At 42.4% G+C, this 14,715-nt stretch overlaps 1 protein-coding gene across 5 annotated transcripts in view; it reads left to right on the top strand.

The window, feature by feature from the left end:
* Positions 1–12,484, top strand: part of LOC118423154 (methyltransferase-like protein 24) — a 36,399-nt gene extending 23,915 nt beyond the window's left edge. For all 5 annotated transcript variants that reach the window (XM_035831164.1, XM_035831160.1, XM_035831162.1 and 2 more), the window contains exons 4-8: positions 10,159–10,298; positions 10,714–10,810; positions 11,114–11,239; positions 11,508–11,636; positions 11,912–12,484. In XM_035831164.1, the coding sequence (XP_035687057.1) occupies positions 10,159–10,298; positions 10,714–10,810; positions 11,114–11,239; positions 11,508–11,636; positions 11,912–12,241 (822 nt within the window). In that variant the 3' untranslated portion in view covers positions 12,242–12,484. The remainder of the gene's footprint in view (positions 1–10,158; positions 10,299–10,713; positions 10,811–11,113; positions 11,240–11,507; positions 11,637–11,911) is intronic.
* Positions 12,485–14,715: the final 2,231 nt, after the last annotated feature.

Here is a 14,715-nt window from a genome sequence, read left to right as displayed (position 1 = left end):
AACGTTGCAAGAGTACCACACAAGCCTTCTAAGGACATGGGCAGGCGACCTTGACCATGGCAGGACCCAGTGATACCAGAAGGAGAAATGTGCCGTGTAGCTGTTATGTAAACCGCCCTCTCGAGGTGCTGGCGCCCTGACTCGAAAATCGTCCTGAGGAAATAGTTGTCGTGTTACAGTGTCAGCCAGACTACTAGTATACAGTATTATAATGATATGAATGTCTGTGAACGACTATCAAAGGCGTCATATATGCGACTCTATTCTTGAAGAGGCTTAGGCAAAATACACAAGTACAAAGTGATAACAGGCACGTTATCCGGGTGCACCTGTAAAACATCCGTCTTGTGGGATCGTTTTCAGTGTCAGGTCAAAGCCACAAATTTTCCTTGCGACAATATTGACCTTGAGTAAACTTACACTTTAAAGGCCGCTGCGAAGTCTATCGAATGCGCATGAAAATCAGCAGTCTGGATGTTTTTAACATTTCAAACGACGAACGGTCGTCTGAGCAGTGTGTTGTCGCTTAGCAACGGTGGAACGTGAACGTAACGGAAACTTTGGGGTGAAGTTTGTGACCAGTTAACAGGACCACCAAGTGATTTCAGATGGGTTTTCGCGGTTGTGTGACACTACCGCTCGTGTGGCTCTTGACCTCCGGCACCTTTCGAACTTCCCCGCTGATTGTGACATCTGGAGGCGGCAGAAAGTGCCAAAGAGTTATTCTCTGAAGGTCACGTCCACGGGCGTTACCATTCGTCACGGACGGGTTGAATGGCGTAAATTTTAATCAGCGTTTGGTGGTAGATCTTCCGATGGAACCAAGAACCCCTTTGTACTTCAGGCTTGCGACGAAAAGACCTCCCAAGTGATGACAATCTGCCACATTTTGTGAGAAATTAAGATCTCTCACACAAAATGTGACCTTGCAGCTTTTAAAAACTTCAATGCCGATTTTTCATACCTATTACAAAAGCCTGTGCCTTGATCTTAACTACATGTATACTGTATCTAGATCTAGATCTTTATCTAAATCATTTGCTGATCTAGATATGATTTGCACTTTCCAACGACACCGTCGTATTTCAGCCGTGAACTCCCCAACTGTTTTGTGTCAATCAAGGATCCCAGGCCCCTGTAAATTCAAGTTTGAATTACGTTCACATCCAACCCTTCCAATAAGTATAATATAATCCCCTTGCTTATTTGACGAGCACGCCTACACTGGGGTGCAGGACCTTTTGTCATGTTATACAAATAAACTACACACTCAGTTGATCCTTCCTGAAATGAGAAGAGCAACCCTGTCATGGAGAGCAACAAGGTAAGCCGGTCAAATACGCCAGGTCTCCGATCGGCATTGCTCTAATCTCCAAGCAGATATAGGTAGAAAAATCTTTGCGCTTTGCCTTGGCCAGGGAAATTTTACAATATCTGCTTGGAGATAAGGCTAGCTTCAACTGGTCTAACTGCCCAGATTTGTTTTAGGTAAAGTAGTGTTTTAGGTAAGATGTATCGAGCAGGTGATAAGAAACCGCAAATAAGTGCTTTGAATGACGTGCGCTGTAACCTTGTTATGTGGGCTTCTTTTTTGGCATTTGGCAGTCATCTAGTAGTAATCACTACCGGTTAAAGCGGACTTTATTGTCAGTATGGTTGAATGGTGACATTTTGGGCAACCGCGAAAAGTCAAGCACTTCCCACGGCCTGATTACAGTTAAGGAGACTAAAATCCTTCCCAGACTTGAGACAGACAGCGACACGCCAAAATAACGGCACGAAATGTCACATGGAGCCGGGAACACTGTCGCCAAAGCCATGGTTTTAATTTCGCCCGGAATCTTCGTCGGCAAGGAGGTTATCAGCCTTACTGTCGCCCCGGACTGGAGCCAACTCTGTCAAGGCTATCCAGACACAGAAATCTTACACGGAACACGCTTTAGGAACTCAAGAGCACAAAGTGGCTGGGCTGTATTACATCATACGTAAGAAATGCTATTCGTAAAGTATCCAGAAAACACGTAATCAAAACCCGTTGACACGTTCTTTTCTATGATTGGCAGTATGGTCTGTCAGGGGACCGTCCTTTTAACCAATAAAGTGATGTCTGTTGTGCATGAACTGTCCAGTCACAACCTTTGTGACATCCTGCACAGATGTAAGCAGGGCTGTAGTTTTAACTTCGGCTTTGGCACGTTAGAAAACGATGATAGCAACATCAACGACAAGATGTATGTTGTTCCAGTCAAAAGTCATGTTGTTCCCGTCAACGGAAAGCTCAAACGACACAACAGAGAGGCCAGCTGGCGGGCAAGGCCTTAGAGCAACAATTAAACACATTCTTTTACGGCGAAACTATGTCTGATGATTCTGTCTAGTGTGACGTGCAGTCATGAACGTGTATGGGATAGGAATGAAACTTGTTAATTAGAAGCTGCGGTAGACTTTGGAGAAAAAACACCTGTCTCTACAGACTTTACTTCGAAGATTTTTTACGAAAACGCCATAAGTCTTGATAAGAGTACTAGAAAATATAACGATAAAGGGAAAATAAACAAGTGTTCAATATATGTACAATGACCGGCAGTACCAACTACTAGTATACCCACAACAAATAAAAACGCAAAAGAAAAATAGATTCAACAGACTGTTTACTGCACCGTTCTGGCCTTGAGATATGCCCGGTAGTTGTTGAGAATCGACCATGAGCGGATAATTACTAACTAGGCCGGTTGAGATCACATTCAAGGTGATTCCTCCCGCTTCACTGTAGAACCACACCCTAGTAGTGCATCTCCTTGGATTAAGTTGCTCATCCTTCCTATTACCACAGTTTAAATCTAATCGGCCTAGGGAAGGGAATACGAATCAAACCCAGACCTCGACGGCAAAGTCCCAGTCGCTATATATCTGTTACTGTGTACCTTAATAACAGGACATGTCACTTTTAACCTGGCGAAGATCGGTGCAAGCTGTCCGCCCCTGGGCTTTCTTGACCTTGGTTATTTTAGCTTATGAACGTTAATATTGACCAGACTTCTCTTTAGCCCTGTCATGGCGGTGACGAGAACTAATGGTTTCCACACTGACAGGTGTAGGCACTCTCAGACGTCTGTTGGTTGAAACTGGTGCCTTGTCGACTAGAATTTTAATTTTGCATCCAACGCCTTGGAGTGGCACTTTTAAAACATCGGTTTGAATTTAAGTTTTGCGTTTTTATACGGGCGCAAATCGCACGACAAATCTGCTTGAAGATGAGAATCTACCTGTCAGATGTACGGTCATCAACAACCTATTATCCATGTGGGTAGGACAGACGACAATTCTCGCACTTAGCTCAAATGTCCTTGGTTCAAAAAAGGTCATTTTGCCCTTAAATGACACCTCAGCGTCCTCTGGACTTGCGAAATACATTAGTCAGTAGTCACGCCACTCACTTAGATTTAGAAACATTCTTTTGACAACTCTTTCCCGTAAGTGTTGCTCGGAAAGTTGGGACCAGCACAGACAGTCCGGATATCTCCACTCAGGCCAGACGACAAAACACACCATTATTTCCCGCTTTGTTTCCTCCGAACAGCACACGGGAAGTACTTAGCATGATTGGATTCCTAAACTGAAATAGCTTTGAATCGTTCGTAAATTAAGCCACACTTAAGAACGCCCACCGCCCCAGGCAATAGAGTTGATGAAAACCACAGACTGATAGAGTTGTGCATTTGTATGACTTGTATCAACTTCTTGGGAGCAAAGGGGGAGGGGGCAGCACTCCTTTTTCGACTTTAATGCATAACATTAACAAAAAGCATGACAGAACTCGACAAATTTGACTCTATGTGCTACGCTAACTCGTTGAAACTTTGCCACTGAGCTGCACCACCCAGCCCACCAGCAACAAGTAACGTTTCGTCTGGCTGGTAAAAAAATTTGCCTCCCTCCCGCCGGGAAGATTGTCATGTTCCCCGTGGTGACATATGGCAACTGCTGACCACTGACCACAAGGTTACTCAAGGTCGACCCTCCCCATAAACAACTCTTTCCTCGTGTGGTGGAAAATCCGATTGGCAGATCGGCATTGAATGGGGACAGTTAAACAAAGGGGTACTTATGGTGTAAGCTAATACCGCTGAGAATCAATACGTAACATAGTATTTGTACGACCACAACGTTGATGTTGCTGTACACTTTGCATGCTTCAAGAGATGCGCGAATAACAACATCCGCGGAACGATGACTTCACCTGTTTGGATAAAGTAGACTCGTTCATATAGTGCTCTTCGACACTGCGCGCTACGGCTAAGATGTTTCTCAAAAGCCCGTATCATCTTCAGAAAGCTAGACTGCAGTTCTATACTGTTATTGGAAAAGCTATCTCCTGCTTGTGTATATAGCTTACAACAAACACCAACAGACAATGACATGCTGTACTGAGCGGGGTCCAGTCCCGTTCACGGTTGACGCTCTTCTGGCTTCCGTCAGACTATCTGGCTTCCAGTGAAACATCCCGAGACAAAACACACCTCTGTCCGGGACAATAAGGCACTGTTACGCGATAACATCGCCCATCTGAAGGTTAGAGAGGAATAACAGGACATACCTGGAAACAGTGGACCTGGAACACTGTCACCTGTCTGTTCAGGAGCAACGTTCTGATTTTCCTTGTGAGTCAAACAGTGAAAACAATTGAAAGTTTTCAGGAAAACTTTCTTATTTCTTTTTTGGACAACTGTTTACTTTCTTTTTCGTTCCTATACCACTTCTTCACTTTCATTTTCTTTTTCTTTCTTTTTTCTATCAATAATAAATTCATCCATCCATCCATCCATCCGTCCATCTATCCATCCATCCATCAATTTATTTTTTTTCTTCTTCAAATTGAACTTTGAAGCAATCAGATGTACAACAGACAGTCTTTTCCATCGCTTCTGTCATTCCTCCTTCACCATCTTAAAGTATAATCCCCATCTCTTAAATCCCCTAAAGACTCCACGGAGACTTAAAAAGATTCACCGTTTCGTTACGGCAGTTTCTAGGCACGAAGAGTTGGCATTCCATCTTGTCGCCGTCCTTGGTGTGATCTTCAGGAATTCCAGCGCGGCAGAGTCATTAGACATGATTACGCGGTTACACAACACACGGACCAAGCGTGATGACAGACTGTCCCTGTCGTCACACCACCGCCATGTCGGGACGGTTTCCAACGGCTTGACTCGTGTTTCCTAAGTGGAATTTGTCTAGATAACCCCATCAACATCCCACGAGGTTGGCCAAGGTCAAAGTCAAAGGAATCCTTTATCAAGGCTAGTTACTACTTTCGTGGGAAGAAACAGAAGGTAGCGACCTAGACGTCTATTGATCACAAGACTTAGGTGGTCAGAAGACGATCAGAAGAAGACTCCCCCAGGAAAGGTCTTGTATTCCAATTTCCATGTCAATCTTTGATTAGGCGATGATGACAGAAAAACACCTGACAGTTTTACGACCTTCCCGTGCATTTTGTCCTCTACAAGCGGTTGCCAAGAAAACAGTTATTTGATATCAAAGTATATTTAGAGTACAATAATTCATCGCATGAACGTGCTTTGAGCCAAGATATACTGATTTCTAACATTCTCTGCCCCCTCCCGTTTCCTCAGACGACTTTGCCCAGTCAAGTCATAGTTCCAGTGGACCCACAAATATGTGAAAGTCTGTTATTTACAGGATAACCAGGGCGATCTCTAGGAATGTTCCTCTAAACTAAACTGATTACAGCTTTCTTGGACGGCGTTCCTGGTGTCCACAGTTACGGCTCAGTTCAATTACGGTTAATCCGCTGTAAGGACGTCCATGGCTCCAATCCCCTGGGGATATTAGAGGGGGAAAGTAGGTGGCAGGCTTTCAAGGTCAGTAGGAATGCGAAGGCTACCGTAGCAACGTTTACGGTTAGGCCTATAGGGTAGTCAGGCTGTCCGCTCCATAGCCTAAATTCGCCTCCAACTGTCATTGTCGGGAAGCTACCTAATTCAAGGTTGGCATCTAAGCTATATGTAAAACGTAGAGGTATAGGACTAGGAGACCCTGTATAGCCCGTAACCTCCTTGCGTAGAGATGTTTTTCAGTTCGTACGAAAATGTTGACCTGCATCAACCTAAACGAGGGACTCTGTCCTGATCTTCTTTCTTGCAATTGCCCCCTCTTTTTCTGTCTCTCTCATTCTTTCTTTCTTTCCGTGCCCTAACACTTGATGTGAATCTACACAATCATGATTCGTGTATCAAATAAACTTTATGCCATGGAATACGGACAGTGAATCCCCTGGGGTGGTCTATGTCTACATGCTAACACAGCTGTTACTCATGGGGCGAGCATGGGAAGGTCAAGTGGCTCAGGTCAACAAGGTCACGCCGGGTCACCAAGATCAATTAATACGGCCAGCGGCTGGAAATAACGTCCTAAATTAGACTCCAGCAAATGTTTAAACATTCCGTCTTGGCTTTGCGGTCGGAATTATGTCAACCGTGCTGTGACATTTACCCTACAGTTTAGACTAACATTGATTTTGTACATAACAAACTCACTTATATGGCTAATTCATAAAAGCTCCTTACCTGACAGCACTACATTCTACAAGTTCATTAGATATTGACACGTGACAAATGAATATTATAACGTGACACTTAATTGATTTTTTCACACAACTATGAATGAATAGTCTCTATGCATTACGATTGTCCGGCTGGAACTGTCGAACGAAAACTTAACAAACATTCATTCCGACCGCTTCACTGACTTAATTTCTGATTCTCTGTTGGAAAGTGGAAACTGCTTTTGAATATAAATGCGACATCTTGCGGGAAGGAATCCAAAGACAGTGGTGAATGGAGCAAAGCTCGACAACATGTATGACAAGTAACGAAAGAGTATAACCTGAACCAAAATTCCAAGTAGGAAACCATTTATTGAGGTCAAATAGCAGAGCTACCATAGGACCACCAGAAGCCACGATTTTTTACGGGATTTCAGCTTTACCAACTCATGTCACATGAAACCTTTACCACCTCATGTTTACTGAAGGTTTGATTTTTGTTGAGTCAGACCCAGATACATGTTTACATAAGAACTCAGTAAATAATGATGTACAGTCAAACCTGCCCGAGCGACCACCTCTTCTCAGCAACCACCTGGCCATTTCGACCGCTTTTTCTCGGTCCCGATTTTTTTTCCCATTGACGTAAGCATTAAGCGACCTTTTCTCAACGACCACCTGGCCAACGCGACCGCGACCGGCCCAAATTGGGACCCATAACGACTGGTTTTCAACGATTTTTGATGATAACTATCGCGATTTTGTGCCGAAATCAGGCGGCCAGTTTGCGTAGGATTTTGACTGCTATTACGATGTTTAGACTGAGTATAAACTGAAAATAAAGATGGCGGCGGTCAATGGGTGGGTGAATGGGGCAGTCTACTGTAATATGGGAAGAAATTTCGTAGTAAGAAAATCCGAGTTTAGTTATTACAGAAGTTTTTTTAAATCTTTATCATTATAAAGTGAACGAATGCTGAAACGTATATAGTCTAGGCCTCATTCCTTTTTAAGAAAGATCTGTGTAGTTCATTCCTTTTTAAGAAAGATCTGTGTGGGTGCTTTTGTCCAACCAATGGTCCAACTGCACTGTACATTCACCCGTATGTAAGTACACTATCGGGACGCACCGGGCATCTCCGCAGGCATCGAATTCGAAAGGTACACCGTAGATATTTCAGGGAATGGGACGAACAGATACGGCGATCAAGAACACGGCGACGCATAAAGGGTTGTATGGTAACTGACAGCATCAAAGGTCCGTTAATGTCTAAAACGTTAGTGTACAAATAGTGAGCAGTTCTCTTCTTGTTATGAATAACGTTGACGACTTGCTGCACTCCAGGGAGAAATTGTATTGCCAACTAAATACGTCTATCACTGGTCCATCTAACGATCATAGACTCAGAAATGCAATATGTACAGCACGTACTTTATTGTATGGTAGACATCTGATTTATAGATAGTAACGTTATGTCTTTTTTTAAACTAGAGTAGATCGAGTAGACTGTCTTTTTAACCTCCTTGACTTGAGTAGAGCAAGGACGTTACATGATGTAACGTCCTTGAGTAGAGTTTCTCTAGCGCAGGTAGGAACGTCCTGATCCAATTTCTGTTCATTTACGTATACTGTATTAAAATTCACCAGGCTTACTGATGATTATTACTTACGTTTTTGTGTGCGTGTGTGTGTTGGGTTTGACATTAAAGATCTCGCTTACTTACTTCTTTGCGTGCGTTTGCTTGCTATTTGCCATTAAACACAACTGAAACCATTTATACTATGCATCTGGCATGTTTTGAGTCGATACTCTTCTCAGCGACCACCTGTCCAAATCGACCGTTTTCCCCCGGTCCCCCGGGTGGTCGTCTTGGGCAGGTTTGACTGTATATATACCTGTGCCCCAGATGTTGGTACTGCCCCATATCATCACCAGCCCCACACATGGGATGTACGGCACATTTGTTTGCACAGATCCACCTAACTAAACACACTACCACATCTCTGTAGGTTTATCAAAACGTTCGTGTATACTTACATCGTTTATAGATAAGAATGCAAGGGAAAGGTCGGCTTGAACCGGATGGACTTTGGACAAACAAAGATCAGTGTGATCAAGGTGTTTTTATAGACACGTAAACGCTCACATGGGAAGCAATTCTAAATGCGCTGAAAATACGAAAGGATCAAACTCATACAAGCTATATATTGGTAAGTGTAAATAATCAGGATTTTGTGAAGCAGTTTTTAAATCTACTTTCTTAACTATATCTTACTTTGTATTTATTTACTCAGGTTTATCTATCATAATGACCCCAAACCTGACACGACAGAAGCACGTGTCGTTTGTAAGGTGAGGTCTAAACAGTTTACTCCTGTCGGTTTGCTTTCCCACCAGGTCAGTATGTCTTCAAAGGACGTGCAAAACCCCACAATGTTCGCAGTGGTGGAAACATTTTTGTGAATGGTGGAAAGATGTGGAAGACATTTCACACTCAAATGCACACCATAGATAGCTCATTCACATATGACAATTAACGTTTGAAGTTAATTCGAATACGACTTTAAAGGCCTGTTGCAAATTTACGAAGGGTTGAAGGATAGATCAACAGGTGTGTTAGAGAAGGCTCTACATGTCTGTAGAAGTTCCGAAAAGATCTTCGATAGAGAAAAGGGCAACGTCTGACCTCAAATCCACATAAATATGCATCACAAATGCGTGCTGTCATCAGTATTCCATTGACAAGACAAGGTTGAAACTTAGGAAGAATTCACAGCAGACAAGTAATAGTTTACCGCCCTATCTTATAATTTACGATTTGACACAGAAATGATATCCCAATGTTGTCATTCCCGATAAGAATATAAGAGGCCCTTGACAGGGTCAAATCCGTGGGTTCTTATCTGTCTGACATTTGGGACCTCAGTCGTCCATCGTCTGGCACGGAAACAAACATTGTTATCGTTATCTTCCGGTATCGATAACAAATTAAGTGACATCTTTGCTAGGTCAAAGTCATTCATAACCCCGCAGGTCTGACATTTTTAACCCAGCGGGTCATACATCTTCTGATGTTCCCAGCATTCACCGCGGTGATGATTGACAAGCCGACGAAGAGGATAGCAAACATGGTATCAATCATTAGCTCACCATGATAGCAAATGTGATAAAGACGGCATACAAACGCAAACATAGCTGTCTGTCTACGAATCATAGACAAAACAGGTATCATTTCGTGATGATAATCATGTGGTTCTATTTACACGGAAACTGTGATCTTCGATCTTTTGCATCTTTCTACCCTGTATTGACTCGTCATAGATTGACAGGTACATGTCTGATAGACGTTTAAAACTACACTGAGATGTTATTTTTGGTACACCACGACAAGGCAAAATATACACTTCGTGCCTGAAGCCACAAATCATTTCATCTTGTGCCTGAAAATCCTAACAGAGATGGACGACAGGACGATAGTATCCTTCAGATTAAGCACATGGGGTAGAATGTCTTAGTGTAACGTTAACCCAACTTTATTTCATGAGTGTAAAATTATGAATCAAAAGTTTATTTTTTGTTTTTGTCCAGATCCCGTGCGAAGACCTGAGGCCAATGCCGCCCTTCAACAGAAACCAGAACGAGGTGTCACCATGGCGACTGTGTTATGAGAGCCATGGAGGAGCCCTAGGGAATCCACAAGCGGAGGAATGTGTGGTCTATTCCTTCAGGTAGGCAACCAAATTTCAGTTTTGATTGGTCCTTCCTTCAATCTTTGGCACGGAATGGATTGGAATTTGGAACCAACGTCAACAGTTACTCAAGCAACCGGAAATGATTTTGCTCAAGTAACTGAAGATTTTGCTCAAGCGACTGGATATTATTTTGTTCAAGCAATTGGATATGATTCAGTTACTCGAGTAACTGCTTTTGGACGTATCTTACTACCTGGACCTTTATCTACGTGGTTCCGCTATTAATAGTACCGTGGCGATTGTTCTCTTGTAAAAATTCTACATAAAACCAAGACAATGCTGTCTGCAATTCAACGGTACTGACAACAAAAACATTGAAGGTGACAACAAGTAAAGTGAGTGAAACAGGCTTTTATACAGTGTACAGATTAATACTGTTCCTTTGTCCCAGTCTGGAGAGGAAGGATCCCTTCGCCCTGGCGGTAGCGCACACCGGCTGTGAGGTGCACGTGTTCGACCCGGACCTTCAGGGAGAAGAACATCAACAGGTACGGCACAGCAACCCGGATGGTACTTAGTACCTTCAGCTGCTGAATACTGATCTATACAATCATTATGTAAGGCGACCGGCGTCTACTGCCCCACATCAGTTGTATGGTGTTGAATTTGAATTCTTCGTGAATCAAGATTAGGGAGATGAAGATTAAGTACATAGCGTTTGACCGAAATGAGAAGATGTGGTAGACAAACTACCATAATGTGGTAGTGTTCCATTGACTCACACAATGTGACTTTTCTTCTATTGGTTTCTGGATTGTTTTCTTAAGTTTCCTGTTGATCTGTCTGTACAGATTGGAGATGAGCTGTGGGTCCATCGCGCTGCGCTGGACTGGCGGGACTCACATCACGAGGGGGAGGGGGGCCGCTGGCACACCCGCAGGTTCACCTCACTCATGCGGGATTTGGGACACAGCACGGTACGTTTGGAATTTCACGGAGCCAGATATTTCACATAATAGACATAACGTTAATAAGACTGGGTGATTTTGATTGAGCTGAAACGAGAAGGAAGTCATTGTGTTTTTGGAGGGGCTGCCAAAGTTTTTCTAGCGGCTTCCTCACGTTAGGCCTTCCGGTCATCATTCCACACACTACTAGGATCTGGTGCATTGGACAACTGCGTTGCATGAAGATAGTAACACTACACCCAGAAACCTTACTATTAATTCATTCGTTTATCTGCAGGTTGACGTTGTACGGATGGACTTGGAAGGTCTGGAGTGGAAAGTCCTGGAGGACATGTTACTGGAAGGTGCCATGTCCCGAATCCATCAGATACTGGTGGAGGTGCATCTGCACTGGAGTGGCTTTCAGGTAGGGGGCGCAAATGCACGGCAACAAATTGTCAAGTTTACAAAATGGCAATGATTTTGACATGTTGACCATTTGACAACATTATCAGGCTTTTGTTTCTCTTTTGGCCTTTACATAATGTGCCCTTTCATCAGGCAACAAATACAATGTATAAGTTGATTTGACTTTTGACTAAAACATTAAAGATTTTCGAAGACAGTATAGATCTGTATAATACGATGATTGTGTAATGTTTGGTACTGAGAGTTGTTTGTTTTGCCGTTTCCCTCCCCCAGGTGATGGGAGATCCCCCACAGGTGGTGCGGTACTGGTACAGCCTCCTCAACCAGCTGCACAACCAGAACTACCGACTGGTCGGTATGTTCAACCACGACCTGGTCCCAGACAGAGATTCCCTCACACCAGGAAAGAACAAAATAAGAACATTTAACCAGAATTTTTACGAGGAAACAGAGATGGAGAGTGTTGGTGGTGATGTTGAAGTTCAAGGTCCTGGTAGACCAAAGACAAGGATGTCTCCCAGCAGATTTCTGCAGGATACACGGATGGATGTTGGCTGTTGTCATGTCTTAGTGTGGATCAACACACACTGGGAGAACTCATGATGGTGATGTCTAGTGATTAACTGGGTAGGACTGTAGAGAAAAGAAGCTCAGAGTTTTTGTTAACTTTTGTACAGGCAGAAAAAAGAATGATTGGATCTGTCTTAGTTATAGTGGCAATGCGCTGCTTATCTACTTGAGACACTCAGTCAATATCTACATGTACAGTCAAACCTGTATTAGCGGCCACCTTTGCATACCGGCCACCTGCCCATAGTGGCCACTTTTTGTCGGTCCCTGGGATTCCTAATGATTAAGAAATAGGCTTAGCGGCCACCTGTCCAACGCGGCCACGCCCACACGATTCCCTGTCCCGCAGGTACAAAAACACTGCCGATTACGGCCACGCGGACCGCTGATCTATGTTTCGGCACGCGTTCGGCCATATACAGCGGCCGTATCGTCACCCTACGCCGGATTTAAAACTAGCTCTTTGACTTATTTTCAAAACAAAACTTCGTAAACTGGCGCTACCCATACCCGCTGACAAACGAGGTCATATAAGGTCAATAGACGACACCAATTTTACGAAGGTAAATTGTGTTAAAGTTACGTTCTAATACACTATCGCTTAGGTTAATTTACATCACAAAAACTTTCTAAATAAATTGTTACAAAGACAAAATGATATGAACGTCAGACTATGGTGGATTTTATTCTTACATTTATTAAAAGATAAGTCTAAAATGACGAGACTTTTCGTGTGAGTACCACAGTAGCATAATGGGCGAATCTGACGTGTGAACGCGAGCGGGAACACACGGACGGCGAAGAATCAAAGGATACAAGACGAAAGATCAAAGAAATATGACGATACCGGTCTCTTCAGACAATATCAACTGTAGAACATTTAAAACTTTTTATAGCTTTTGTTTTCTTAATACATATAGTGTAAAAATCATTGCAGTACATGTACAGTACTGTATTATGTGAATACAGTAGGTACTAGAACCATGTGTAACTTATTGCTTCGTGGTCAATTCATTAGCATATTCTCTATAGTGGCCACCTCTCTATAGTGGCCAATTTTGACCAGTCCCTTGAGTGGCCGCTATAGACAGGTTTGACTGTATCACATCACAAAGTTATAACATTACCATGAATCCATGATCCTAATCAATATCATAAACCTGTAAAAATTGGCACTTGATTCTTTGAAAGAAGATTGGATTCATACATGTAAATGATTGTATTATCAGTCAATATGCCATTGCTTACATGATTTCATAACCTGTAATTATCACCTTTTCTATCTATTCTCATTATTGTTTGTTTTATTTGGTGGCTTTTTGATTGTCAAACAATGCAAATGCTTATAATTACTGACCTTATTCTATTGTATTGAGATGCATATAAAGTTATATCATTGTTTTCTTCCATCAGAGTGCTACAGTTGCATCTCTTTTTTTCATGTTAACGTTGTTCAGTTTGTGTCTCAACACACAAAGATAAGAAAAGTTTCAGACTAGAGGGTCGAATATTCAATACAGGAGACATTGGTGAAAGAAGGAATAAAGAGAAAGTAAACTAATTCTGTAGATATGCTTTTATCTGTAAATAAATAAAGGAGAATCCAAGTGTCTCATCTTGAGTAATCATCTAGCCACAATGGTTTAAGGGCTAGAATAATCTCTTGGGCTACAGTCTGTATATAATACAAGGCTTCAGATGGTCTTAATAACCTGTGTTTGGGTAATAAAACATTTTATCTTCACTTCTGCCTGAGCATTTGTTGTCTATGTACTACCATATATAAATTTAGTTTCTGCAGTCCCCAAGTGTGCTGATAGAAAGCAAGATACATGAAATCTGTTATTGGTAAGACTGCAGGTGACCTGATTCAGTTGCAAACTGAAAGGGTTATGCAGCTATTTTGTGATGGGTTGGGAAAATACAAACAATGGTGGGCAAAATATTCATTGTTCAAATGGACAGTAAGTAGCTGTGACATTGAAGTAGCTTTGAAAATTTCATGATCCACATTTGTCACCTACATGTACATGATACAAAGCGTCAGACTTAAAGATACATACACATTTATGTTCCAACATGTGGTTTTGAACCTGGAAAGTGGTATTACTTTACCTTATAATTTGTATCAATTATCAACCAGAGCTATCTACCATATTCAAAAATCTCATTGTCCAGAGCATGAGATATTATAACCAGATGACTACCATTTAAAGCCACTAGGGGGCCCATTGTCAGTCATGAATTTTATATCCGTAATACCGAATATCATGAGAATCCATCCACAGTTCTGCTGTACACACGCACGCATGCACAGACACACAAACACACAGCACCAAAAGCATAATCTTCTTGTTGAAGAGGTTCATCAGTCACGTATGCATATAGTTATAACAATTTTCTTCAATCAATGACTGTTTTGTAAAGGTACAGTACATACCTCACAAATTTTCGATGTCTACCAGCACATCTTCGTCAAGGGGAATGACCTAGTCTCAGTTCTCGCG

The sequence above is a fragment of the Branchiostoma floridae genome, chromosome 9 (assembly GCF_000003815.2).
Source record: "Branchiostoma floridae strain S238N-H82 chromosome 9, Bfl_VNyyK, whole genome shotgun sequence".
Classification (NCBI taxonomy): Eukaryota; Metazoa; Chordata; class Leptocardii; order Amphioxiformes; family Branchiostomatidae; genus Branchiostoma; species Branchiostoma floridae.
Note: the sequence above shows the minus strand (reverse complement) of the source record. Positions and strands in the feature narration are given on the sequence as shown.